Source organism: Brienomyrus brachyistius, unplaced genomic scaffold (genome assembly GCF_023856365.1).
Source record: "Brienomyrus brachyistius isolate T26 unplaced genomic scaffold, BBRACH_0.4 scaffold70, whole genome shotgun sequence".
Taxonomy (NCBI): domain Eukaryota; kingdom Metazoa; phylum Chordata; class Actinopteri; order Osteoglossiformes; family Mormyridae; genus Brienomyrus; species Brienomyrus brachyistius.
The window spans coordinates 42-26906 of record NW_026042345.1 but is presented as its reverse complement, the minus strand read 5'-3'; the positions used below and the strand labels follow the sequence as shown (position 1 = coordinate 26906).

At 49.0% G+C, this 26865-nt stretch overlaps 1 protein-coding gene across 3 annotated transcripts in view; it reads left to right on the top strand.

Moving 5' to 3' along the window:
* Positions 1–24534, top strand: part of spata5 (spermatogenesis associated 5) — a 64489-nt gene extending 39955 nt beyond the window's left edge. The window contains exons 15-16 of one of the 3 annotated variants that reach the window (XR_007388160.1): positions 1789–1964; positions 2552–3237. Coding sequence is in view for 2 of the 3 variants with exons in the window: in XM_049002629.1 (XP_048858586.1) it covers positions 11462–11908 (447 nt within the window). In the remaining variant the exon portion in view is untranslated. Of the gene's footprint in view, positions 1–1788; positions 1965–2551; positions 3238–11461; positions 12775–24309 lie in introns of those variants that run through there. The other 2 variants (XM_049002630.1, XM_049002629.1) reach the window with 2 other exon arrangements.
* The last annotated feature ends 2331 nt before the right edge of the window (positions 24535–26865 follow it).

Below are 26865 nucleotides of genomic sequence, written 5' to 3'. Positions count from 1 at the left end.
AGTCTCTGTATTCCAGTGTTCTTAAGCACTTCCTAAACTTGCATGTTCTATCCTGAGCCTTCAATGTGTTTCCTATTCTGAGCGTCAAGTACATTTCCTATCCTGAGCCTTAAATACATTTTCTACCCTTCAATGTTTTTGCTATCCTGAGCCTTGAATGCGTTGTATGATTATAACGAAATCAGGCATGATAAAATAAATCCCAGCTGTTATGATTTGCCCGTGACCCAAAGGTTGGGACAAGCGTCAATGGAAAAGTTGCTCAGACTCCTCCTCGTATTGCCTGTTCTTATTTATCCGGTCGGTGCTGTGTGGCTGGCTTCCTGCACCAGCCACGTATCTGTATCGCGGTCCGGAGATGACCAGCCTCTGATTTCTGCACACCAGTGCAGTGTTGCTAGGCGAGACAGATGTTAGCCAGGTGTCTTCCTCCCTGCTGAGTGCCTACGCTGTTAATCATTGTTTGCCCTATCGCACTCGTGGTTTATTTTTTGTTGCCTCCTCGTTTTTTTGTGTGACATTTATTTTGGGACAGTTTTCCCAGCTGTGAATCCTGTGATTAATTTGCCGTGGTCCGCCCCTTTCTCCCCGTCTGCTGCCACCTTCGTGCCTCGAGACCCGAAAGTGTCCTTTATCTTCTGTTCCTCCTGGGAGTGATGCATAGGCCATCCCTCAGTCCAGTAGTTCATGGGGCCACAGTGGAGCGTCCCCTTCTGGCTGGCCAGAGTCTCGTGTCCCTTGAGAGTGTCGCGGGATGTGGTTTGCCGCAGACGAAATAGAAAGTGAGCTGCGTCCCTGACGAACACACTGGCGTTTATTTCATGATTTTACAGCCGCTGCGTTGGTCCCTTTTTGTTTGAGGAGACTTTCAGCTACCTGACATTTTCATTTCCGATAGTAATTCAGGGTCATCACATAAGCCTGCTCCGTGTTTTAATTCCACTGTCTTCCTGCGGTCGTCCTCTGCCCACCATACGGAAGCGTGAAAATATTGTTTATTCCACCAGAGTTTTTCTTTTTTTTTTTTATGTTCCAGTGTTTAAATGAGGTGCGGCAGATGCTCTCTGGCTGTCCCTTCTGACGCAAAACTGACACTTCCTTTTGGAGCAAGTCCAGAAGGTCTATTACAGCTTTTGTTTAAACGGCAAGGAGGGAACATTCCTGCCGGGAGAGCGGCACCCTGTGTGCCAGATGGACCGGCGACGGTCTCGTCTTCCCCGGGCCCCGTCCTGGCCTGCCACGCCAGGAGGATGTCCTAATTTCAGACATCCTGTTTGTTTGGAGAAGGGGACGTTTTGGGCCAGTTGACGTACACCTGCGGGGCCTGCTTTTGGGGTGGGACGGGGGGTTCTGTTCAGGACCTCCACTGTTGGGTCTTTAGGGTCCATGCAACTAGAACATCAGCCTCTCTCTCAAGTGGACCTTTTAAATCCATGTTACCTCACTGCTACTTTTGTAAGCCCAGAGCATGATAATGACAGTTTAGGATATGCCTTACACTTTATTGTCCTCTCAAGCACAATAAAAGCCAGACAAGGATTTTGGTGGGAAAAGCAGAGAGCAGGATCCCAGTGACTGAAAGCCGCCTCTGCTCGAGGACCCCCACAACCCCATCCCAAAACACGTAGGCCGTCCCTTTATGGGGAGCCATGCTAAGCCTTCCAGAGCTCTTAGATCTCCCCAGTCCTGTCTCATTAGGAGGAGCAATCTGCTGGGAAAACCTTCCTGGTGTCAGGATTTTATTTAGTAGGTCTGACAACCATGCATGACACGGCCCTTTTCCCCCAGGATATGCCTCCGCCCTCACAGATAGGCGGGCGCCTGTCGGCCGTCCCGCGCTCGCCTGCGGAGCTATAAACCCCGAGCTAAACTTCTAACCCCAGGAGGAGCCCAGAAGCACATCGTCCGACATCAAAGAGCCCCAACATCAAACACAGCTGCGTGCGGACCATCATTTTCTGGAAGTAGGCTTCCCTCTCAGGACGTGAGGTCTATTTATAGAGGTTTTTATTAAAAAAAAAAAATTTAATCCACTTATTGTTGCTGAAGTCGAGGAATGTGGGGTTTTGGGACGGGTTCGGCGATTCGCGCACTCGGGGTTAATTGTGGGTCCTTGTGTCCACAGACTGTCATTCCCAGAAGTCCAGCTCGCAAAAATTTTGAGAGCTCTTTGGGTTGAAACGATATAATGGGAACCATTACTTTTTTTTTTTACTTTCCAGAAAAACTGGCCAACCATTGCCTTCGATAAGGAACCGGTGCCCCCCCCCCCCCCACCCCCGATTATAGGCTGTCTGAGTGGCCTTTTGCCATGCATTCTTCTGTCCGTGCATCAGGAAGTGGCCCAATTAGCACATAAATATTGCTTTGGGGAGGGTTTCCCAATTAGTGCCTTTTGCTTCAGCAACGGTACTGACTATGAGGCGCGATGGGTTTTGGGCGCGAACTCATAAATGAATAATTAAATTACTGCAGGGACGCTAACTAAGCTAGCGAGGCTAACGATAGCTGTGCCGCTTGTCCTTCTGAAAAGCCCTGTTCACTCATTCAGGTCACGGGAGACGGTGAACGTGGAACCATGGGTAAGGACCGTTGCCGGGCGTTCCACTCGATTATGGAGGAATCGCGGCATCAGCAATCCGACCAAAATAGCACGAGTGCAGGGCGGCGTTCCGGACTTATTGTGTCCAGGCACGGAAAAACAGGATGTGGAATCCAGGTAGTGGTCAAAACACGCAGTCGCTCTCAGCAGGCCGATCTAAAGGGCCTGCTCGGCAGTGGTCACTCAGAGAGAATGTCCGTTTTCGTTTTAGGGTTCCGGTCCAGATTCGGTTAGACGGGCTCGGCTTCTGGGTCGACGCCCAGGCACTTCAGTCCCGGAGTCCTTTGAGAGTACTCCTTTTTAAAAGCTCCCTGAAATGTGCTTTGGAAAACACAACGGCTATAAGGACTGTTTAAAAGTTTATATGTCGGATTCCTCCGTGGACGTGGCTCGCGTGCTGATGAATCGGGGTCCCGCAGGAGATAGCCTGGCCCTGGATAAATACAGAACTCATGCTGGCAGCTTCCGATCTTCGCTCGGCAGTTACTGACAGCGATATCCGCTGTCTGTTAGCTGCTCTCATTTCTGCATTCCACCGTGTGTTCCTCCGGGTGACCTTTCAACTCTCGCCATTCATTTTCCAGCGGTTGAGGGACATACCGCCAGCTACGTGAAGCGAGGAATTCAGCTGATACTGAAAGAGACGCTGCCCCCCCCCCCCCCTTTTTTTTTTTTTTACTAAAAGTCCTCCCGGGTGACGTTAAGCCTTGTAAATGGACTCCCTTTGTCACGTAAAACGTGAGACCGCCGTCTCTTTGGACGCACTTATCACTCTGGTCCATCCTAGAGCTTTCTGAAAGTAGTTTGGTCTGATCGGTGTGATTTATTGCCGATTAGGGTGGATTGTTTGAGTGTAGAAAGAGTCTGTTTCCAGGAAGAACATCCTAGGGGTTTTATAATGGACACACTGTTGATATATTTATTATTTTTTTTTTTTTAGTTTTTTGTTTTTTGTTTTTAAGTTTTAATGGTGAAAGAGGTGACCTCTTTTCCAAGTTTACGGCTTGGGCCAGAAAACTGATTTGGGGGACGAAAGGGGTTTGGTTATGGGGACAGTGACATCCCCTAACAAAAACTGACGGTACGTCCCACCTTTTTATTTTAATTGGTTTTAGGCGAAAGCCATGCAGCTTTACCCTTTGGCTGTTCCTCAGTTGGCGTCCAAAGTTATCCAAAGTGTATTGTACTGGACCATCTTGACTTTGGGGGGGGGGGGGGGGGGGGGGGGGGGGTTCAGACAATTTCCCCTTGCAAAGGCTGAAAATTAAAGCTTTACATCGTTTATTTTACGAGATGGAGGTCTCAGCTCCATGTTGTGCTTTTAGTGTCCGTCATCACTGTAATTGTTACTGCGGTATGTGCCCAGCGCATTACAAAAATGCATTTAGGAATGGCCCAAAGTACATATAATTTTATTTTTTTTTTGCAGTACACTACCTTATTTTGCACGTCCTGTCCCACACTCTCTCTGTGACTCATCTTGAATAATTTTTTTTTGCATACTTATTCAAATACCAGAAAGGAAATCCTGTGTATGAATATTTTTCTTTTTTCTTTTCTTGTTTTTTTTTTTTTGAGATGAAAGGAATGTTCGTGGAATAAAACGGCAGAGCAATTTTCCATATGTTTGTCAAAGGGCATGAGTTACAGCATGTGGGCCTGAGCAGCGGCGAAGATGCATTCTGACAACTGGAAAAGCAGTTTACACTTCTGCAAGACTGCTCCTGATTATACGATATCTGCTGACCAGTTCGAAGAGGAAGCGCATGATTTAGGGGCTCCACAAATGGAAACGTCCCTAGAAATCTGCTACATAAATTTGAAGTTAGATGTTTTAAACAGCGTAGAGCGGTTGATTTTTAATCTCTTCATACAGGGCTAGTCCATAAACCTCGTATAGCCTTCTTCTCTGATTTGAAACTGGGGATTTTAGCCTGCTGAAATTCAGGGTGAAAACCTCACTTCCTTCTGTTCTTTACGGCTTTATGCTTGTATTATGTTATTGTTCTCAGCTGATTTACTGTAACTTTGAGGTGAGGATTCACTTGAACTGCCTTCTTATGATGCAGTACAATCTTCTTGTCCTTGACCACACACAGCATGTATTTCTGTATGATGGTATCAAGCTCTCTGTCTCCACGGATGTGGCAGCCTGTACGTTGAACAGCTGCTGTTTTAAGAAAAAGGTAAAGAAAATTCTAGCCCTAAATAAATGTCTCTCTTGTTGTGTCTATTTATTTGTTTGTCTGTTCATTTATTTATTTACTAGTTTGTTTATTTGCTCGTTCATTTTTTTTATTTTATTCATGCATTTTCATTCGTTCATTCATTCATCCTTTCATACATACATACCGTTTTCTTGCTACGGGGTAATTCACAAGGGGCAGGTCTGCATTTCCTGTTGTTCTTTTCACCTCCAACCATCAGTGAAGCAACTTTTCTGCATGGTTTTCCTGAGGACAGGTCGCCGAAGCCCTGTGTGAGGTCTTATTTATTTGTTTGTTTGTTTTGTTGTTTAATTTTTTTATTATTTATTACGCGGTCACAGTTCTGAGTCAGTATGCCGAATTTTGTGTGACATTCCCTCGTTGATTTTCTGAGCATGATGATGGGATAATTATACAGTCGTTCGCATGGCCTGAAATGTGGATTAGCCCCAGTTTGGTGTAATAGTCCAGGTCATTATGTTGCACGCGCTGTGGGCCATGACGAAGAGCATGGTCCCGGTTGGTCCTGCCAAGCCCAGCGCCCTGGGGACAGTCAGCCAAGCCCATGCTTTGCTAATTAACTATCCTTTGGCTATGGACCAGACACTGCCTTTCATTATAGCAGATCTGCATCATTGGCCAGTGCAAACAAGAGTTTCTGGGTTCCAGACGTGGTCTCCTGGTGCCGACATGTTAAGCCCTTGACAGTCCGATTGCAATCGGCCCCGGAGTCTCGCACCAGGTGTATTTATTTACAACTTTTCTCTGTCCAAGCTGATGCACTAACTTTTTGATTTTTTGTGGCAGAGAAAGTGTCTTGGCTACCCGTCTCTGATTGTTGTTTTGTCACTTGTTATCTCATGAGTATGTCTATAACAACATCTTACAAAACACCAAGATGGACGTCACACCAGTTCATGGTGTGGGTCCTGAACATACGTCTAGACAGCGATGACAGCTTTTGAGGGCATCTTGCAGGTTTTGAATCTAAGTTGTGTTCTGGTGTTTTCTTCACGCTTTGCACTTCTCTGGGGAGAGCCGGCGTCTGAATGTTCAGAAGAACACGGTCCGCTTTGTCAGTGGGCCCCTTTACTCGGTTCTGAGCCCCCATTGTGTGGACGGGGGTGGTGGCAGCAGAGCCCGTGGTAACGCCTGACTCGGGTAATCTGGACTGTCACAAACAAACCTGGGACATGAGCTCGCAGCTGTCCGCCACCTTTCAGCTGTGGCGCTTCCGATTGTATCTCTCCATGTAGGTGTCACGGAGCTCAGACCTTTTGGCCATCGGGCGCCTTGGAGGGTGCAGAAGTTTTTTTAAAAACGTCTCCATTTCCTCTGGAAGTCATGCAGTTGGACGGAAGAGCTCTGAGATATAGTTTGTAGATAACTTTCGAAAGTGAGTGATGCATTTTGGATATTACACATTCCATATCTGGCTATATTTCCGCCACCGGGAAATTTGTTGGAATCACCCACACCCAGTGGATGAAGTGCTGATGCCTCTGCACCTGGGCCCACACAGAACCATCCTGCGAGATTTACTCACCTCTGCTGCCTCCTCCTGAGCTGTGAGAGGCAGGCATTTTTAAAAGGCTCCATGTTATAAATACCAGCCAAGGCTGTATAGCTGTCAGATCCTTCCAGAGCACAAGCTCAATTCCTCCAAAATGCCACCACCACCCCCCCCCCCCCCAGGCATCCCCCTGTGCCAGCAGCAGGTCGCCATTCTGATTGTAAACAGGAAGTTTGGTCACAGAGGAAACTTTGCCCCCCAGAGAATTGCCTAGGGAAAGCCCCATCTCCCCCCCCCATACATACACACAGTCGTCTGAGGCTTTTCCTGAGGCCGCAGCTGTGTGTGAGTGGGGGGTATGTGTCTTTCTTTTTTTGCTACTGTACATGCTTTTTCTGCTTCTGCACATATAAGCTGCATGTGTGCGTGTTTTATTTCAGAGGTGCTGTTGGTGGGCAGGTGCTCCTCCCAGCTGGGTTCCTAAAGCAAACATCCTGAGATTACCCTCTCACCTGGGGCAGATTGGCACAAGGCTGTTAACAGATGGCACTCCCCGAGGACAGAGGGAGGATTCCTATGGGGGGGGGGGAGGGGGTCAGTGGCCTTTTGATGGCCCCCCAGGCAGATTTCACATCCTGTGGATTTTTCCCACCAAGCGCTGGAATACTGATGGATGGCCTGTCTGCAGGTGTCGCCCCAGTGAGGTGTAGGAAGCCGTGACACAGAGGACCACCAGACCCTGGAGGGACGTTACCCCCCCCTCCCCCATCAGTGACCAATGTCGATCGGCGCCTCTCATTACCAGATCGTTTTTAATCTTCTCAGATGGCGGAACGTTTTCCCTTACACGGCAAGCGAAATAGCTGACGATAGCCCATTCTGTGCTGGGAATCCACCGCGATGGCGGATGCGTGTAAATATCTGCTCGCTGGCAAACGGTTCACTTTAACGAGCCTCTTTGTTGTCACCCCGCCATGGTGGTGACTGTTTTTTTTTATTTCGTGGTCTGTCGGGGCGAAAACAACTGGCACGTTTCCGCCGTTCCCACCGCGGAATTCCAGAAATGTCACCTGCACAGCAGCAGGACAGCCCCGGTTTATCTGATGTCATTTAGAGGCGAACAATGATCCCGCAGAGCCGCGATAGGAGGCCCGCCGCTATCTGAGATAAAGATCCCTTCCGTTTCCCAGCAGGGCTGCATCGGCTGCAGCCGCGCTCGCACATGCCGGCACCGCTCTCTAGATGCGCAGCGCCGATAACCTTTTTGTTTTGTTTGTGTTGTTTTTTTCTTTCTTTCTTAAATCAATGACTTGCATCGACATCCTGGCTTTTAAACATGGTTTAAAGGGAGGCTTCTTTTTTTTTCGGAGTTCCTGTAGTTACGTGTGAAAGGCACCAAATCAGCCCTCGAGCCTGTTTTTGTCACTCTCCGTTCTTAAAGCCCCGGAACCAGAGACCTTTGATTCCATTGTGTGTGTGTGTGTGTGTGTGTGTGTGTGTGTGTGTGTGCGCGTGTGCACTCTCTCTTTCCTTTTAATCCCGTTTTGTTTTCTTTTGTTTGAAAATTAAAGGAAAATAAGGAGGCGAACCTTTGTTCAGCCTTTTGCTTTTAGAATTCTGCAGATTTCTATTTGTTTATTTCTTTCTTTTGTGCAAACAAACATAGCAGCTCTGGGATGAGTTTGTACTGCAGGTTTGGCGGGTAAACAGAAAGCAGAGCATGCAGGGGGGGGGGTGGGGGGGAGCACTTCCTGCTTTCAAGAGGTTGTCTGACCTGTTGAATTATGCTCCCCAATGACTCACACCTCCTGTGAGATATCAGTGTTTTTATGTCCAGGTTGCTGGAAATAAGCCCTGTGTTTTTTTTTTAATGGAATGGGGAGGTGAGTCATTCATGCTAAATGTTTATGAATTTAAAAGTTCACTTGAGGTGATTGATTGCATTAAAGAAGTACTTTATATAGTATACTCTAGCAGTTGCTTCCCCAAGCAAGGAAAACAGTAAGGAAAAAAAAACTGTGTTTTTGTGGTGTCTGTTGTTTTGATAGCATTTTTATTTACACTGACCTTCATGTTGCTACAAAGAGAAGTGTTGTCTTTTCAAAGGATTCTGTCATACCCTTGAAAGTCTTACATAATATTCAAGGTCCTCTATGGTGCAAAATCTGAGCTGCAGTAATTAATTATCGAGTTTAAAAATGCTACAGTAACCCCAAAGACCTCAAAAAACTTTGCACATGTGTTAAATGGGTGGGAAGAACCTGTCGCATGCCTTCACCTCCTTGCACGCATTGCCTTTGACTCGCTAGCAACCAAAATGCTTTTTTTTTTTTTCTTTGCGATGCTTTGCTCGTCAAAGCAATTTCTGCTGTTTTGGTCCGTCTGTGGTTTGTCTTGCTAACTGCTGCTCTTGGGCATATATAGTGGTGAGAATTTGGTGTCAGGTTCTTAAAACCCCGGGGTAAGAACCTCTTGGATCTGCAGCCGTTTTGTATCAGTCTGGGGTTGGAGACATGCGTGACGTGAGCTCACAGACTGCACTGTGGGGCTGCACACGTGATCTCTCTGTGCACATGGCCTAAAGAGGGTAAGCGGCCAATCAGTGCTGTAATCAGTCTTATCCAGGCTTTGACACAGACACAGTGGTTTGTTTTCCAGTTTAGAATTTTAATCTTACGGGTGTGATTTGGGTCTTTTTTTTTTTTTGCCGAATTTATTCTGGAGTCTTGGGAAACTTTAATCAAAGATTCTTTTAAGAGCAGTGATATTTCGCTGACTCGATTTGTGTGTATGTCTGTGTGGAGGTCTGCATGCACTGTGGTCTGTGTGGTGGACTGCAGTGTAGACTGCGCTGTGGACTGTATGGTGGTCTCTGATCTGCATGGTGGACTGTATAGTAGTCTGAGCTATGGGTTGTGTGGTGGTCTGTAATGTGGTCTATGTGATAAACCTGTGTGGAGGTCTGACTGGTGGTCTGCACTGTGGTCTGTGTGATGATCTGTCTAGCGACCCTTGTCGTGGTCGGTGTGGTGGTCTGCACAGTGGCTGCGTATCTAAAATGCCTGAGTGACTGTATGAGTGTACATTCTTGTATATGCTTTTTTTTGGTTATGGTCTGTCTCTCTGTCTGTATCTCTCTGTCTCCCGCCCTCCCTCCCTCTGTTGTCAATGAGTGGTAAGCGGCTTGTACCTGCAGCTCCATTGAAGGGCACTTCCTGCCACGTGAAAGGCGAGCCGGGCAGTGCGGGGCTCCTGAAAGGGTTGTTTGCCATTCTTGTGGCCGTGGGGCGAAGCCGCTTTGAAAAGGAGCTGATTGGGGGTGGGGGTAGGGGGGCGTAGGGGGCGGGGAAGACGACGCTACGCAGAGACCACATCCGTGTTTTCACAGGTGTCCCTTTTGTGATCTTCACCTTGTGTGGAGGGCAAGCAAAATGCCCCAGATCTAGCTATTCTTCTGCAAGATAATCTTCACTAGAATAGGAAAAAATCTCTGTACTGGGCGGTGGTTTGCATAGAACAGCGTGCTGGGGGCTTCTGCACCCCCGGCCTGCAGTGCATATAATTCTGGGCCGTTTCTCCTGAGCAATTTAATAGGAGATGAAGACGTATAGCTGTCACCTAACAGCCCTTCACTGGAACGTTTCGCGGAACACCAGCGTATTGTTTGTAACTAAGAGCCACCGCAGGCAAAGGGTATCTCTGTTCAGCAAAGTATCAGCTCTTGCATAGAGGGCCAAGCCATTGTTCCTTTATGATCGGATGGCTTCGAGAGTATCGCTTACTGCCGGCTGGGTGTTGATCCGTTTTCCCCCGCTCTAGTTTGACCTTGTTTTTGTGGATCTGCGTGTGTCCTATGGGTGACCGGGAGAGTCGTTCTTCAGGTCAAGTCCCCAGCGGTAGCTGTTGCACTTGCAAATAGAGCCGGAGTGCAAATGCAGGGGAGTATTTTTAGACACAAAGGGCATCATCTGCCAAAACAAATCATTCGCATCCGCATCGGGACGGGGTCACGCAACGGGGGTGGGGGGCGGGGCTGCGACGTTCCGGAAGCACGGATGTTCACAGCCTCGACTGCGTCGATTAAGCGATACAAAAGAGTCTCTTTTTTGTGTTGGGTTTTGTATAAACCTCGCCCGTCCGTAAACAGTCAGGGAGAGTCCCGCCGTCTTCTCCAAGGGCTTTCCTTTGTTCCTTGAGGCCTTTCCTCCCTGCACCTGTAAGAGGGGCGGGGTGGCATTCCCAGCCGCCTGACACCTGGGGGGGAGTGGAGGTGAGCCGCGATGGCGTGTGCCCCCCTTGAACGGCGCCTCAGAGCCCTAGTGGTCCTATTATGATACTCATTGAGTAAAGACCCTCCAGCCAAGGGATAGAGAGGGTGCACCATGCAGCACGACACATCTCCCAGTGTTCCCAGTCATTCCTGTTTTATGGAAATATTAGAGCTTTCCTGGTGCTAAATCCAATTTTGAATATGACTCCAGGTCAGACTGGTTTCCGCCATTACTTAAACCTCTTTCTATCCACTCTCTCTCTTCCTCTCTCTCTCTCTCCCTCCCCTGAAGAGTGATGAGACTCACCGACAGATTTAGGCTGGCAGGTTAAGGCTTTTATTCCCAAGGCTTGGGGGAATATGCTGTTAAGTGATGTGGTGGGGTGGGGGGGGGGGTCACTGTCATTTTTGTCTGTGTGGGTGGGGGGCGTTAAATTACCTGTTGGAATGAAGAGTGTTCCCCCATGGTCTGGCCACATCGTCCCGGGCCACATGGGCGCCCCCGCACTGGTGTAGGTCACCGCGCCGCAGTCTTCTCCCTTCCAGTACGTCATAACACACCCACTTGCCCGGGGGAGGGGGGGCCCAGAGTGGCGTGACGTTGTCGCTGCGGAGGCTTTTCTGACTCATGTATTCGCTTCCGTGTTTAAAGTCAGCAGCAGTCAGGATTAGGCGATGGAGTATCTGCTGGCCATTAAAGAGACTGCTGCTTTTCCATGATTATACCTTACAAATAGGCACAGTCATCCTCAGCCTGTGTTCAGGTCATGCGTTTTGTAACACTACCCTTTCCCCCTTTACTTTCCTTAGATATGCAGGTTTGTGTTCAGTGTTTTTCTTTTGTAATTATAATCGCCCCATTTATGCAGCTGAGTATGTTGGTGAAGAAAGAAAATGGAATGGAGGACCCCTCGTGGAATGGGAGACCCCTCCTGCAATGGAGATCCCATCCTGGAATGAGGGACCTCTCGTGGAATGGGAGACCCCTCCTGCAATGGAGATCCCATCCTGGAATGAGGGACCTCTCGTGGAATGGGAGACCCCTCCTGCAATGGAGATCCCATCCTGGAATGAGGGACCTCTTGTGGATTGGGAGACCCTTCCTGCAATGGAGATCCCATCCTGGAATGAGGGACCTCTCGTGGAATGGGAGATCCCTCCTACAATGGGGGTCCCATCCTGGGATGAGGGACCTCTCATGGAATGGGAGACCCCTCCTACAATGGGGGTCCCATCCTGGGATGAGAGACCTCTCATTTAATGGGAGACCACTCCTACAATGGGGGTCCCATTCTGGGATGGGGGACATGGACTGAGGATAAGGGTTTAGCAGGTCACTGGTCCATGTGTTGCATCGCCCTCCTACCCTCCTGCTCTGATTTAAAAAATGTTGGTAGATTTTTTTTTTTGATTGCATTTGAATTAGGCTGTCGTCTTGTTTTTTATCGGAGAAATAATTAGAATAGAATTTTTTATGTGTTTCCAAAACAAGCATGTTTGTTAGTAAGCCATTCTGTAGGAAGGACAAAAGGAGGATGGATTTTGGCCTGGAATCGTAAACCATTCGCATCTTTGATGTGGTTCCTGCAGTGAAATTCTGAGTGGCCTGGATTTACTCTACTCTTGTTATTCTGCGTTCTACCTGAAGGCAGATTTCCTTCATCGGTTTCTGTGCTTCCACCAGCGTTAATATATTTCAGGAGGGAGACGTAAATGTCCTGGCATGGATTGATTGATTCGACTTCTCTTCGCTGTATTCAGGGGGTATGGATGGGATCCGAGCCTCCTCTACCTCTGGAGGTGTTTCTGTAGAAAGCTGAAAGTGTGTATTTAGTGCATTTATAGCCAGTGTGTTCAAATGCACATTGTACTATATGGAAACCTTCTAAATATGCCATGCTCCTTGCTATTAATATTTGACTAATGGACCAAAAGAATCGTCTGTCTTTCCGCATGGTACCCTGGCGGCGGGCTTGTGATGTCCGTGTCACTTACCCGCCTTGGCGGCCCGGTCTGGACGTTAAGGGTCCGACGGCTTAAGGCTGCGGCGTTCCCTCCGGATCTCCCGGGGTCACAGGAAAGTGCAAAGCGGCAGCCTCCCATAAAGCGCCGCATATCCGTCATCGTCAGACACTCCTTTGAGGTATTTCCACCAAAAAGGGGGGAAAAAAAAATGGAGGTGCCCCAGTTTTCATGCCTCTCACCCGTTCTGCGGATACCAAGTCTCCCAAGCCTAATGGTGTATGTGAAATCTTCGTGTCATTCTCTCGAATGGCATCCTCAGTGTAACTGATAGCACTGCATGCATAGCCCTGTTCAGCATACAATGGTGTAATATTATAAACTTTCCCGGGATTAATTAACACCCTGAGCCAACCTTTTTTTTTTTTTTGCTCACCTATGACAGCTATAGTAAGCGGTGGTCACCGCTGGAGGGACTCGCCCCCGACACCTTGTGTTCTCGTGCTGTCATCTCGCCGCCCCCCGCTGACTCCATCCATCCATCCGTCTGTCACCTGCTCGCCAGTTTCCGGGCCCCCCGGCGTGGCCTGTTAGTGCCTTTCCCCCACCTCAGTCATCACCATGGCGACAGGCAGTCTGACCTGGAGGAGTGCTCCGCGCTCCAGAGGTCATCCCCCCCCTCACCTCCCGGAAGTGAAGGCCTCAATTAGCTGTTCTTCTCCTGCAGTTTGCGGCATCCAAACCAACAAGCCCCCCCCCCCCCGGATTCTAAAGCATTTAAAATTCCTGCCTCAGACGGAGCGGTGTTCCCCAACCTGAAGACCGTCCATGTTTTTGCTCCGTCCCAGCTAAAAATGTGGACTGCTGGGCAGGGAGTTGGGAAGGAGCAAAAACGTGGGCCGTCTGCGGGTCTCCGACCACCGGCTTGGCAAACACTGTGTTAGAGGGAGGCCGTTTACCTGCTGTAATTGTGATGATTTATAAGTGCTTTCTGTGGTTGTTTTTAAGCGCACTCTCGCTAATTTGGAAAAAGGCCAACACAGACCGCAGAAGCAGCCTTCTGTAGGACATCAATCGGCGCACGGAGCAAAGTAGGCCAGTCTCCCATGTTGATTAACATTCAAAGGGATAATTACAGTTTGGACTGCGATTAAATTAAAGTACCCTTTTCCCACCCAGGGGAATCACTCCAAAAATCGCTGGGTCCAGGAGCTAAGCCAGAGCTGTCTCCCTTAAGGCTGCCGGACCTGGCTGTACCTTCCTATTTGGGGCATATAGAATCCCACGGAGTTTGTCAGGAGATGGAATTGCCACGGTCTGCCATAGGTCATGGTCCAATAACTGCACTCACTTTAGAATGGCACATAGCCGTCCATCACTTTTAGCAGGGGCCTGTGAAACACACACGGACGCCGAAGCCAAGCGCAGAGCTGACGGCAGGGCTGCTTACGGCTTACGCCGGTGACTTTCACGGTTCACCTCAGCATGTTTTTTTTTGTTGTTTAATGGGGCTGGGTGTGGCTGCCATGAATGCTCCCGGTTGGCTGACCATGTGACCGTTCCGCGTTCCTGAGGTGCTTATAGTGTCATCATGGCAACCGTTTCGCAAATATAACGTGCCATCTTTCAGGTCCCCACAAAGACCTGTGAACGAAATCGAAAAGCTAAAAATGCCGAAAGTCTCATGTTTTGTTTGTTTAGTTATGGTTAAGGTTAGGGCTGGGTGGGGGTTAAGGTGGTCATTGTTGGGATTAGAGCTTTGCCCATAGAAATGAATGGACGGTCCCCATAAAGATATGAGTACAGGTCTGTGTGTCTGTGTGTGCGTGCGTATCTTAACCATAATAAGGGTAAGACAGCTTCATTTAAGTTGAGAAACACAAGGGTAGCTGAAATACCATGGTAAATGAGATGTGGTAAATGAGGCGCTGGTAAATGAAATCGGAGCCGAGCGGGCCGAGCTCTCCGGCAGGGGCTATTCTGAGCAATGTTCCGACAAAATATCAACGGCTGGAACAACGTCGGATATGGGGACTGGTGACCCCGTGGTGAAGATGGCGGTACCGTGAGCGGAGAGACGCCCCTAGCAGATGTGCTCTCGCAGAGCGCTGTGAGGCAGCCTGTCTGGTCCCAAATCACCCCCCCCCCCTCCCTGATCGTCGTTGGCTCCTCATTCCGACACATCCCCTCTAAATGTCTGCGGAAGCACTGCCTTCCTGTCTGCTTTTTAATTTTAATACCTGCCTGTCATAACCCCCCCCCCGCCACCCCCCTTTACTTTTTTATTGCCCTTGCTGCTGCATCCAGTAATTACCACAGCAAAAGCCTTTCATTTCGGGCCCTTGGCAATTATCTGCACAGAACACATTCAAATTGCTTCCAGTTAGTCGAATGGCCCCTGATTCATTTCGGCTGCGGTCTGGGAGGGCCGGAGACCGCGGGCATGAAAGGCCCCGACTCTTTCTCCTCGTACGTCAGGGAAACCGATAAACGGAATTAAGACGCGTCCGCCTGGAAATAGCGACGTTTCCGTGATGCACGTCGGCTGCTTTTGCAGGAGAAAATTATAAGAAAGTAGTTGATATGTATAAAGATTTGTATAATGCACATTTTTTTATGGCATGTGCAGATTCTGATGCAGCTGCAGGGAATGTTGGTCAGGGAGAGCCTGCAGATAATGGTTTTGAGCACCATCATTTCTCGCACGTTTACGTTTATTTGTGCAGCAGATGCTTTCGTCGAAAGCGATGCACAAGTGAGGCGAACGGCACATTTCAAACGTGTAGCAGATTGAGATGAATTTATCAAAGCTGCTGCAGTCTTGGTTAAACAGATTTTTGCTTATTTTTCGGAAGTTATGTTAAAATGCACGTGTGACCTTTGACTGACCCATCTTTGATCTTGTTTGTGCAGTGTGCTTTCGGATCTCACTGCTTCTGGAGCACTGACACACTTGTGGGTTTGGGCTCGGACCCGGGCTTGGAACCGAACACTTCAATGTTGCGCCGATTAAAATTTTTTTCCATTTAAATGATGAAATGTGTACACGTGTGTTTCAAAATCTGAATACTGCCAGTGCGTGCCCCAGGGGGTTGCTGGCTCCGTACCCATGCTGGGGACGTTCCACCTGTCGTTTTTACGGCTGTGCGTGGGAAGGAGCTGGCGGTGATGTGGCGTACCCCAGCGGCTCGGCTCTGAACCGGAACGTGGGCTAAACCGTCCGTGTCGGCTGGGTGGAAGTGGCCGCGGCGGGACTCGCTAACGGACGATCTGTGTTCCGTTTCCAGGCTCCGGATTCTCCGGGCTGGGAGCCCATGTGGTATGGCCGGCCTGGCCGCCACGTCCCATGTATGCTTGTGCGGGTGGAGACCGTTGACAGGGAGCGGCGAGAGTAAGGGGGGGGTGGGTGGTGGGGGGGGGGGGGGGACTGGCGGTTGGGGTCAGCGGCCAGGCTGTGCAGTTATATCCCCCCAAAGAAATGGCCCCCACAGAGTTGTGCAGAACAGCATGGCCCAGCACACATCGGGCACACTAACAGATTCATTGGAGAAATGAAGGGTTCCTCACCCTCGGCATGGGGTCCAGTTACCCGCTGTGCCAGGCGGGGCTCCGGGAGGGGGGGCATCGCCTTGCTGTGCCACGAAACCCAACACCAGGCAGCTTGGCAGCAGCAGGGTGGGTTGGGTTCGGGGGGGGGGGCACAGCGGCTGCTGCTAATTGCTGTTTTTGTGCAGCTTAAGCCTTTTTCTTTCATGTGTTATTCACCTCGGGGGTGTTTGGTGCCCCCACCCCCAACCCAGCCCTCTTCCCACATGCCATCTCGCCAACCTGCTCCGTTCCAGTCACGCTACGTTCCGGTCTGGGGGGGGGGTGGGGGGGTGCGCTCATGGGCCGCTGTCAGTTTGTGTCAAACTGTAACGCAGGTCCTTCTCGCAAGCCAGATGCCCCTCATTTTCCCAGTTCATTATTATGATTACGATTATTATTAGTATTGTTACTATAATTAGCATTATTGGTTTCCACCGATGTGGAATTTTTGATCGATACGATATTTTTTTTTGTCTAATATCGCAGATGCGAAGACCGGCTAATGACTGAGCTCAGTGAAACTTGCTGAGCTCGCTGATGCAGATTACAGAATGATGCTACACTGAGTATTATTAGTGTGCGTATAATAAAAACAACTATTAATTGATTTTCTTCATCTCATCTTGCACTCCATGATGCACACGTAGGTGAGAGCAAGCTTGGCAACGGAGGGCAGTGAATGAGCCGACGGGATGCATCATCCTCCACTAGGGGAAATGGCCGATCATCTCCAGTATTTCCGTGATTGTGGCTTTAACTCTGGTGCTGCTAACTCTGAATACCGATAACATTTAGGTTCAGCTAAAAGTGACCTATGTCCATATCTTGATTTTTAACGAATATTCGCCCATGATGATATGTTAACCGATATATCGTGCATCTTATTATTATTTATTTTATGAGGTTGAAACCAGATCCAATCTGCTGGTAAAAGCCCTGTGAGCTGCAGATAAGCTGTGCTGACGGGCAGGTGCCCCTGGAGGATGTCTGTCAGCCACTCTGCCAACAGAAGCCAGACTTGGGGCTGGGTGGGGTGTTTGGTAGGGGCTGTTCAGCATGGTGTAGTGTTCCTTCAGATCGAGCTGATAACGCCCGTCTTACTCAAGCTCTCCCGCGTCTGGTGTGTCCCCCACCCCTGGGGCTGGACCCCAGGGACGGCCTTCGTCCGTCAAAGCAGCGCCGAGCGTCACGGCACAAACGGCGGCCTGCTGACAAGGGGAGGGGCAGGTGGGGGCGCGAGTGATGACTCGCGACGGAAGGCAGCACCGGACGCTCACCGGCCCGCTAATGCATCTTGCTAATACTGCCTAGCAACGAGGTTATAAATAAATATGTAAATGGCATCGCTAAAAGTCTCTTTATACTCTCTTCACCCTCACAGGATGTTCAAGTATGTCACAGCAATCATAATATTATAAGATGTGGTGTGTATATATGTATAATGTATTATAAAATGGATTATATTACACAGGAAAAGCTCAGCAACATGTTTCCATGTGTCAGTGTAAACTGTATCTGTGATCCCTGATTGGTAGTTTGGCGGGTGCGCGCCTCACTCGCCGGCGAGGAGGAGGTGACGGAGCCCCACATGCGTCCCTCTGTCTGCCGACAGCTTATGAATCAAACTGGACATTCGGCTGTTATTAGGATGAACGCAGTTTGTTTGCCCGGCGTTTAAAAACCTGGAAGTTTTGCACGCTGCCGGACAATAGCTGTAAGGCCTCCCCAGGATGAGGATCTGAGTACGGATGTGAGGGGCCGGTTGTCCCCCGGGAGAGAGTGTGCGCGGACAGGAGGAGGGATAGCGACGAGGAGGACAATGGGCTCAGGCTTGCAGGTTAGGCCACTCCTGCATGGAGACCAGATTGAGCTCTGCGGTGGGGGTGGGGGGGGGGGGGGCGCAGCTGAGGACGAGGAGGCACCTGCCGCCCAGGTGGGAGCCGGAGTTATCCTGACATCACTTCCTGTTCCTTGTGTGGCCGTTATCACGCATGGTGGGCGGGTGCTGTGTCACAGAGTGGGATGTGCATTAGAAACTCACTGGCTTGGTTTTCATATTTTATGCTTTATTTTTTCCATTCATAGATGACTCTCCTTAGGGAATGTGGTTAATATATTACGGTCGGACTCTCTAATTCTGACATATACATGCTTTATTGGTTCCCTTTTGCATCTTTGTTTAAGAAGCAGCGTGGCTGGAATTCAAAACATTAATCAGAATTAAAGGCGTGATGGACGAGGCTGGTTGGGAGAGTGACTCTTTCAGAAGAGAGGATAGTCAGCAGCTGGCGTGATGGGGGCGACCTGGGCCCCCGCTGGGGACTGACTGGGAGGATTGGCAGCTCGGTCGTTAGTGTCCAAGGGGGTGCTGTGCCTGTGTGTGGGATTGGGGGGACGTGGACTGCCCCCCCCCCCCCCCATCTTCACTCGCCCAAGCAGCTTATTTGGTCACGTGTCGGGGGCTGTGGACTTGTGGCCAAGTGGAGGGGTGCCCCATATTGGCTGGGGTGGGGGGCATATTACATAGTAGTCAGAGAGGATTCTTGTTCCTACACACCCCAGCACTGTCCTCACCTTGCCCCCCCCAGCACTGTCCTCCCTTGCCCCCCCAGCACTGTCCTCCCTTGCCCCCCCAGCACGGGCCATCCCAGCCTGTTATCCTCAAACTTCCGCTTGCTAATTGAAACACAGGGTCGACTGTCTCATGGAAGAAAGTCGCTAATGTAAGGGTGGCTTTTTTTTTGGGGGGGGGGGGGGGGGTGAGGGAGTTTACTCAAGCATTTCCTGTGTTCACAGATAGAAAGAGGGGATTAAGAGCTGGACAGAGAGAGAGAGAGAGAGAGAGAGAGAGATGTGGAAAGGAGGGAGGGAAGCTATGTTTGAAAAATTCCGGACATTTCTTTTGTCCCAGGGACGCTGAGGCCGGTGCCCCAGCGCAGCGCCGTCTGAGAGCCTGTCCTGCAGAGGCCCACTGTGCTAATGAGAACTGACGCTTTATGGAAACCATGCGTTGGTCTGGGGTGGGCGGGGGCCTGGAGGATTAAACTACGGTCTGTGGACAACTTTCAGGAAAGGCCTCTTTGTAAAGCAAACACAAATGCGTTTTATGACAGTGTTTTATTGCTTTGTTTTAGGGGCTGCTGACCTGAAATTTCAACATCGCTTTGCTTGATTTCCTTTCCTTTTCCACACCTCGCTGCCTTGCAGATTTTTACACGTGTGTGCTGTGTCTCCGTATCTGTCCACATGAATGGCTCTTGAGTCAAAATAAAATTTGTGGCAGCCAACGGCTCCGGCGCACAGGTGACGGTCCAGGTGACGACCCGGATCTGCAGGAGTCTCACCTGCTTCTGCTGTGATTTTCCCACACGGAAGGCTGCCGTGTGCCGGCCTGTGTGGGAGGTGTTAGTCTCCGAAGCAGTACGCTTGGCTAGCTACTCAACTAACTCAAAAACACTACAAAAAACTCTGCCAGGGAGTATCAGACAGCTGAGGTCAGAGAGCTTTAACATTTTGTTCATGCAAAAAAAAAAACTTACAGAATCGCTTTATTAAATTAAATAAATTACACTTTTGTTCAGACAATTCACTATTTAATAGTTAAAGATTTATTGAAATGATAATCTATGTTATAAATCATTTTTAGTGAGCAAAACAAGCTCGATTTTCTTTCCAAGTTATTGTGTATAAGATACTTCATTATAGCAGTGTTTTCCCTTCGGGACCCTCAGGACAGTCCACGTTTTTGCTTAACCGAGAGCTCAGAGGTAGCAAAAACGTGGACTCCCTTGGGGTCCCGAAGGACCGGATTGGGAAACGGTGCATTGAAGGGTTGAAATGGAAAAGATGAGTGTAATCAACCGTGATCTACCCTGGTAGTCAAGGGTACAAGAGCAGCACCTTGCAGGGACGTGAATCTCCCTCATCCACCGAGCCAGATGTCTGTTACCTTCTGTCACATTCAGATACTCAACCTGCAACACAAGTTCCGCATTCAGTCGTGTACATTACAGTTTTATGGAATCCTTTGTTGATACCCAGTGAAATCTGGCTGGAGCGGAAGGTACCAGATGTCCTTTCTGAAGGAGGGGTAGCTGCCATGGTTACTGACAACGCCTTTGGTAGTGACCAGAGCAGAAATGCACAGCACACCGGTATAAATGGCAGGCTGTTGAATGCGCCTCTTCTAGCGCAGGCCTCTTTGACCCCTAGAACCTGGGCTGCCGCAGCCAGTTAGCAGCAGGCTTCATGAGAGTGCAGCTTACCCACTGGTGGCTTCCACTGGTTGGAATCGGGGGCCCCCGCCTGTCTGGCTTTCTGCCAGACGGCCCGGCTCCTGGGGGAGAAGTGGTGGGGTATTAGCAGCTTAATTAACTGTAGGTATGAAGACTGTGGACATGGCAAATAGCTGTGAAAGTAAGGCTCGTCATGTGCACAAGCCAATCATGAGCTCCAGCTCCCCCCCCCCCCCCAGAGAAGACGGCTTGGAGTGATAATTAAGATCGCTATGCTGTGTGCAGCTGAGGGGCCTGGGTCTGCTGCCTTGATGTTGTGCATGCAAGTCTGGCCTTTGAATCCATATTGGTGTCTGAATCCATGTGGGATACTGTACTGGACTGTAAGAGGTCGGATCCGCTGACCCACATCCTGCCATTGGCCCTGTCAGGCCGGTGTCTTGCTCTCACCCAACAGCTTGGGTGACGGTGTGCAGTGGGTGTCTTTTGGCTCAGTTCTCAACTGATGCTCACCCCCCCCCCCCACCTACCTCAATGCCAGGCAGACAAGCCAACCTAGAGAGACATGTTTGTTAAACACTGGCGGAGAAGACAAGCATGATTGGGATACGGAGAGGAGAAGCCCCGCCCACTGGGCTAACGTGGGAACTCATTCCAGACATGGTTCGCACTTAGAGATGGTGTTCTGTGTGCCGTCACCAGCCGGACGGGTCGCTGAAACTGCGTCACTGAGCAACTCGCTCTCCAGAGTTCACAGAGTTTGTATACGTGCCACCATTAGTAAAAATTGGCTGACGACGATTTGATTACCTTTTACGGGTTTTAATCAGCCTGGGTGACAAAACATGGATTAAACTTTGTGCCGTATCGAGGTTTTTGTTTGAAATAATCTGGCGCTGGTCACCGTTCGTGGAAGGCTGTTATAATGATGTTTATACTTGTTCGGGGCCATTGTGTATTTTCACTGGGCTGCTCGTTGCGAAACGGGAACCTCATATTTTATGAATTAGCGAGCGACAATCTATTGTGGCACAAACATTCCCGCTCCCATGGGCTCAGACGTGTAATTATGCTCGTCCTTATTCTTTCCCGGTTGCGCCGCGCTCCGTTTCCACGCCCTGGATGCAGGCGTGTAATTATCATGTGACATGAAGCGACAGCGACACTCCCGGGAGTCGCTGAGTGGCGTCTGTGCGCGGCCCCCGGATGAGGGGTGGCATAGGGGGGCGTTTAGTGGTCGGAGCATCGGAAGCTTTCCCACGCGTGTTCAGCCCCGAGCTGCTGCTATCCAAAACCAATTTGTCTCTTATTATGAGGTGGTGATTGCGCTGATTTAAAGTACAAGCTGATTCCAATTTTTGCCTGAAGTAGCTTCTTAATATTCATTTTTACAGATTTGCATTATTAATGATTAAGGGTTCGTGATGTTTACGGATACTACATTTCTGTAGGGCAGCTTTAACGGGATTGTTTGTTACTTATGTATAAGGTGTGAAACGTCAGTATATTGTCGGTTAACCCCCTCCCCCAGCTGTGTGCTAGAGGGGGGTTGACTGGTTTCAGGTGGAACGGGGTAGTTATAAAAACACCCGTCAGCTCTGGGCCAAACTTGCCAAGCCAAGTATTTAGGTTGGAAGTTCTACCTCCTGAACTGCCTGAAAACAGGAAGTATCTCTGTAAGCTGATGAATGGCCCTGCCTTGTGCAGAGGTAGAATGGGATTTCTGCGCCTTGAGCCAGTGAAATGAGTTCTGCAGTCGCTCGCTCGCCTCGGCGGCGGGGTTCCGCAGGTGCGTGCGTTCTGCGCGCGTACGTATCCCTGCGCCGAGATTCGGATCGCAGATGTCACACTGCCGGCGCGTTGGGGGACGTGTCGGGGCTGATCTCTGATGGCGGCGTAGAGGCAGATTAGAGGCACGGAGGTTGCCTGTAATGGCTTTTCCATTAAAACATATATACAGGCGTTTGTCAGTGTGTGCAGGATATTCAATATATTTTTTTTTTAAAAAGACGACATTAGAAACTTCCTGTCTTCGGAGAGCGAGTCCAGGCAGATAGTATGGTTTCTGCAACGGGCTCCACCCAGCTCATAAGCCCTGTGCAATTATGGGCTGTCGTGTGATTAATGTGAACAGGAGGATTACTTGCTTGCCCTACAGACTTTCTTATTGCTCTTCCCGTCTTGATTTTCCTTCAACAATGCGAGCTTCTTTTGTTTTTTCCTTTATCCCCAGGTCGCTGGCCGATGTCAGTGCCTCTGTAAGTTATGGATGAATGTTATTACGAAGAGCATTTCTGGGGCATTGTGGTGTAATCTACAGTATTCAGACAGAGGTGTAAGCATGGTGTAAGCATATGTTATCATTAAATACGCTCCCCTCACAAGAAAAATTTGAATACATGAAATACTTCCCTACATTGTTTATTACATGTGATCGTATGGGAGGCTTTGAAACAGCGGCGATGTTGAAATTTTCTCCATTTTCCGGTGTTTACCAGCCACTTGGTTGCGCACATGGGACCTCAGGATGAGTGGGAAAATATGCGCAGGGTCGTGGGGTTTCTGGCGGTATCTGTCACACGCATGAACCCGCATGAACGGGAAGTGTCCCAGGCTCGCCCCCCGGGGGGGACAGGGATGACGGAAGTCATGTTTCCACGTCGCCCGGCCCTGTTTTCGCAAAACAAAAAAAAATGTCATTACATGCGCAGCCTTATCGCTCCTCTTTAGGAAATTACTTTATTTTTTTGTTCGACTTGGTGCCATTGCGGGTCTCGCTGGGCTGTTTTGATATTCGTAGCACGATCGGCTGGCACTGCTTTTTCCCACATCCTCATGGGGGGGGAGGGGGTTTGAATCCCGCTCTGTTTGTTCAGTTTGGTGGCTTCGCTCCGATGGACTGGCATCCCCGCCCAGGCTGTCCCCTGCTCTGTGCCCCATGTAGTCTGGAATAGGCACCAGCGCCCCAAACACCGAGCCCCACAGTCTGGTAGGGAGAGGAGTAGGTTTGGTCCTACTCTGGCTTTCTATCTTGTTTTATGTGGGGATGCTGTTGAATCCGGAGGAGACCTGTGACCAAATAGTCATGATGCTTTATTTGCCATTTGCACAAATGCATTGGAATTATTTAGTTTTTTTTTGCATATCCCATCATGCTCTCCTTTGAGACACGCACACACATAAACGGCTGCTTGGGATCCACACACAGGGTTAGGTTATTTATCTGGCAGCCCCTGGGGGGGGGGGCTTAAGGGCCTTGCTCAAGGGCCCGACGGAGACGTGATTACCTGCCGAGCACGACATTCAAACCGATAGCATTCCGATCGCAGGCACAGGGGCCTTACAGGCTGAGCTGCACTCCGTCGGGTTACTTACTACTTCGCTAAGCTAGGTTACTTGCTAGTTGTATATCCTTTTTTATTGCTCTTGTCCTAGTCAATTAAAAATTCTGCTTAACCATAAATCTCTCAGGTGCCTTCTGGCAGTATACTGTGATTGACATATAAAGATATTGTACAGTCTAAAAAATGCTTCTAACTCCTGTGATCTACATTCTTTGTATTTGTTTGATTGTTACTCGATGGTGATATTGTTTCAAATACCTGAAATGTCTGGCTCAGACCAAAACAGAATCCATTTTTGTTTTGATACTGCATTGATAAGGGATAGTCAGCTCCTCCTGTCTAACGGTGTTCTCCTCTATGCTCCTACCTGGAAAAGACACAATTTAAACATACACCATTGTTTGAAATAACCTTTTTCTTGAATCAGTTATTACGTACTTAAATGAGGACATTTAGTGTTCAGGAAAGCAGTGGGCACAGTGCCGGCCTGTTTTGGACCATTCTGGCTTGTCCTTTGTTCCATCTCCACCCCAGCCTGCAGAGGCCTCAGTAACCTCACCTCCCTCCTCTGTTCCCTTCACTCCCCAGGCCCTAATGCGCCCAGGCCGGCTGGACCGCATCATCTATGTCCCACTACCGGACGCAGCCACGCGACGAGAAATCTTCAGGCTTCAGTTCCGCAGCATGCCCACTGCGAACGACGTGTGTCTGGACGACCTGGTTACCCACACCAAGAAATACTCTGGCGCGGAGGTGAGCTGCCCCTACAGGTGTTCTGTGATTTACAACACGATGTAAATTTCCAGTGTTCTGAATTTAAATTTAACAAGCAAGTAAGTACGGTGAGAACTTTGGTGGCCAACCAAAGATCAACCTAGAGTTGGCGTTTTTTTGCATTTTTCCAGTCATAGTTGGAAAACAGCTGTGCCTGAACCACCTGCGGCAGTCGAGCAAAAATGTTTTGAAACCGAAATACAAGACATTCCGTTATTGCCCCATGGCATGCGAATTTTTACGACGCAATATTTCAAGCAAAAATAAATATAAGTAACCACTCGATTTCTTTATTATCACTGGGATAATGTGTGGACTGTTTGCTTTTTTGCGGTCTTAACCAAGACTCTTTACGATTGAGGCAGCACTAGGTGTCTAGCAGACACTGAACCGGTTTTATTTGTCCACGCGGAGGCCTGGGTGGGGCCCCGCACCACAACATGGTCCTTCCCGATCTCTGCCAGTCTGAGGCCCAGAATACAGGGCCCTTATTGTGAGAGGAAACACTGGCTGCCATCTTTATGGGGGGGTCAAAGATCACTCTCTCTCTGCCACATGGCAACAAGGGCTTTTCTTTGCCCTCTTGTGCTTGTGAATGTTATGTAATTGGGAGGGACAGACCACGCCACCCACATTTTTTTCATACCGTCGTACTGTCCAAACATTTTACCATGGTATATGGTATTTTGATGGTATTTCCTAAAGCAGTGTTATTCCGGCATTTTGAAATCTAGGCAATTAAATTCGCCAAGATTTCAAAATACAGCACATACCCTATTTCCTTAATACTGTCCAACCCTACCAAACATGTTAGAATGGCCGTGCTCACATCAGCAAATATTGTGGGTGATGAGTTTTTCGTGAGAGGAATTCTGCGGCGTGTGTTGAAGAGTGTTGATATCTTCTGATGACAGTAGATGCACCGTCCCATGTGGCAGCCTCTTCAACGTGCCGTAGCAAACATGCAGCTGTCGTGCATTTCTCAGGGCGCTTATGCAGTATAAACTCTCTAAGTGTTCCCCGGCCCGGTCCTCGGGGACCCCCAGACGGTCCATGTTTTTGCTCCCCCCCCCCAGCTCGCTGCCAGAAAGTCTATATTTTCGTTTCCTCTCAGCTCCCAGCAAAAACGTGGTTTCCAGAGGACAACTTTGAGATACATCAGTAGTGCTATATCTACAGTGCCGTGTGCCTGCAGACAAGCACTTCACCGTTGTGGGAGTAGAAATCACGTGAATGCGAGTCAAACGTCATGGACGTAATGCAGCATGACTGATTCTCGGCTCCCGTAGGCCTACATATAGCATGTGCTTTTCCACATGGGTAATTATGCTGCTGACGTTAAGCACGCCATCCATACTAACGTCACTGGGTTTCCCTCCTCACATGTGAAATTCGCAGGAGGCGCTCGCTGTTATGGGTGTGCTAATTGGTCGTGACACGCACTCAACACGAGGCTCCTTGTCTAAGGGCTGGAACGTGCTCATGCCTTGTGGCCTACATGATTTATTTACCTACACAAGGATTTATAACAAAAAGCTGTGGGGTATGAGTGTCTCTGCTGTTTTCCATTTGGCAGCTTCCTAAGTTAGTGGGCAATGTTATGGTCCATGCTGCAGACCTGATACCTTTGGGGGTGGAGGAAAACGGTGGGGGCGTCCAGCTGAAAGCAGGCCTGCTAGGATGGTATGGGGTGTTCACCCTCTGTTACCTCACATCTGCATTTTTTCATCGGGCTCTGCTTATGATGTGATGTTAAGCCAAGGTAATTTGTTCCATTATTTTTACAGAAACATTTTTCGCGGTTTTCCCCTTACGGATAGGTGCATATTAAGTCGTACGGTAACTTGCTGTGTTTACCAGCACAAATTAGCGAAGTGACCGTACATCATTTTTTTTTTTTTATTCTTTAGAAAATGAGAGATCGGTCTGCCGGCCAAACTAAAAAGTGAATTAAAAACATTTCATGGGCTTGTACTTTGTGACCTCTTCTAAGTGGTAAATGAGTCGACAAATTCCACACGTACCATTTGCGGAAAATAGCTGACCGTTCGATGCAGTCATCTGTTAATGTGCTAGAGATGCAAACTTGTAATACTGAGAAGTTAATATATCAGCTAAAATTGACACATCGGACTAATGCCAATTTCTTGATCAACGAATATCACCCGATACCGATATTTTAACCGATATATTATGGATAGTTACGTTTTTGTGCTTTCAGAGGTATCTCCCATCCCTAGTCTAATTTCTTCGCCCGAAACACAGTTTAATCTCACATAGGCTCATGTAACCGTTGTGCAGTGTCCGTGCTGTTTACTTAGGGGAAATTCAATTTTGTTGCCATGTGTGACTGCAGTGAGTATGAATTTA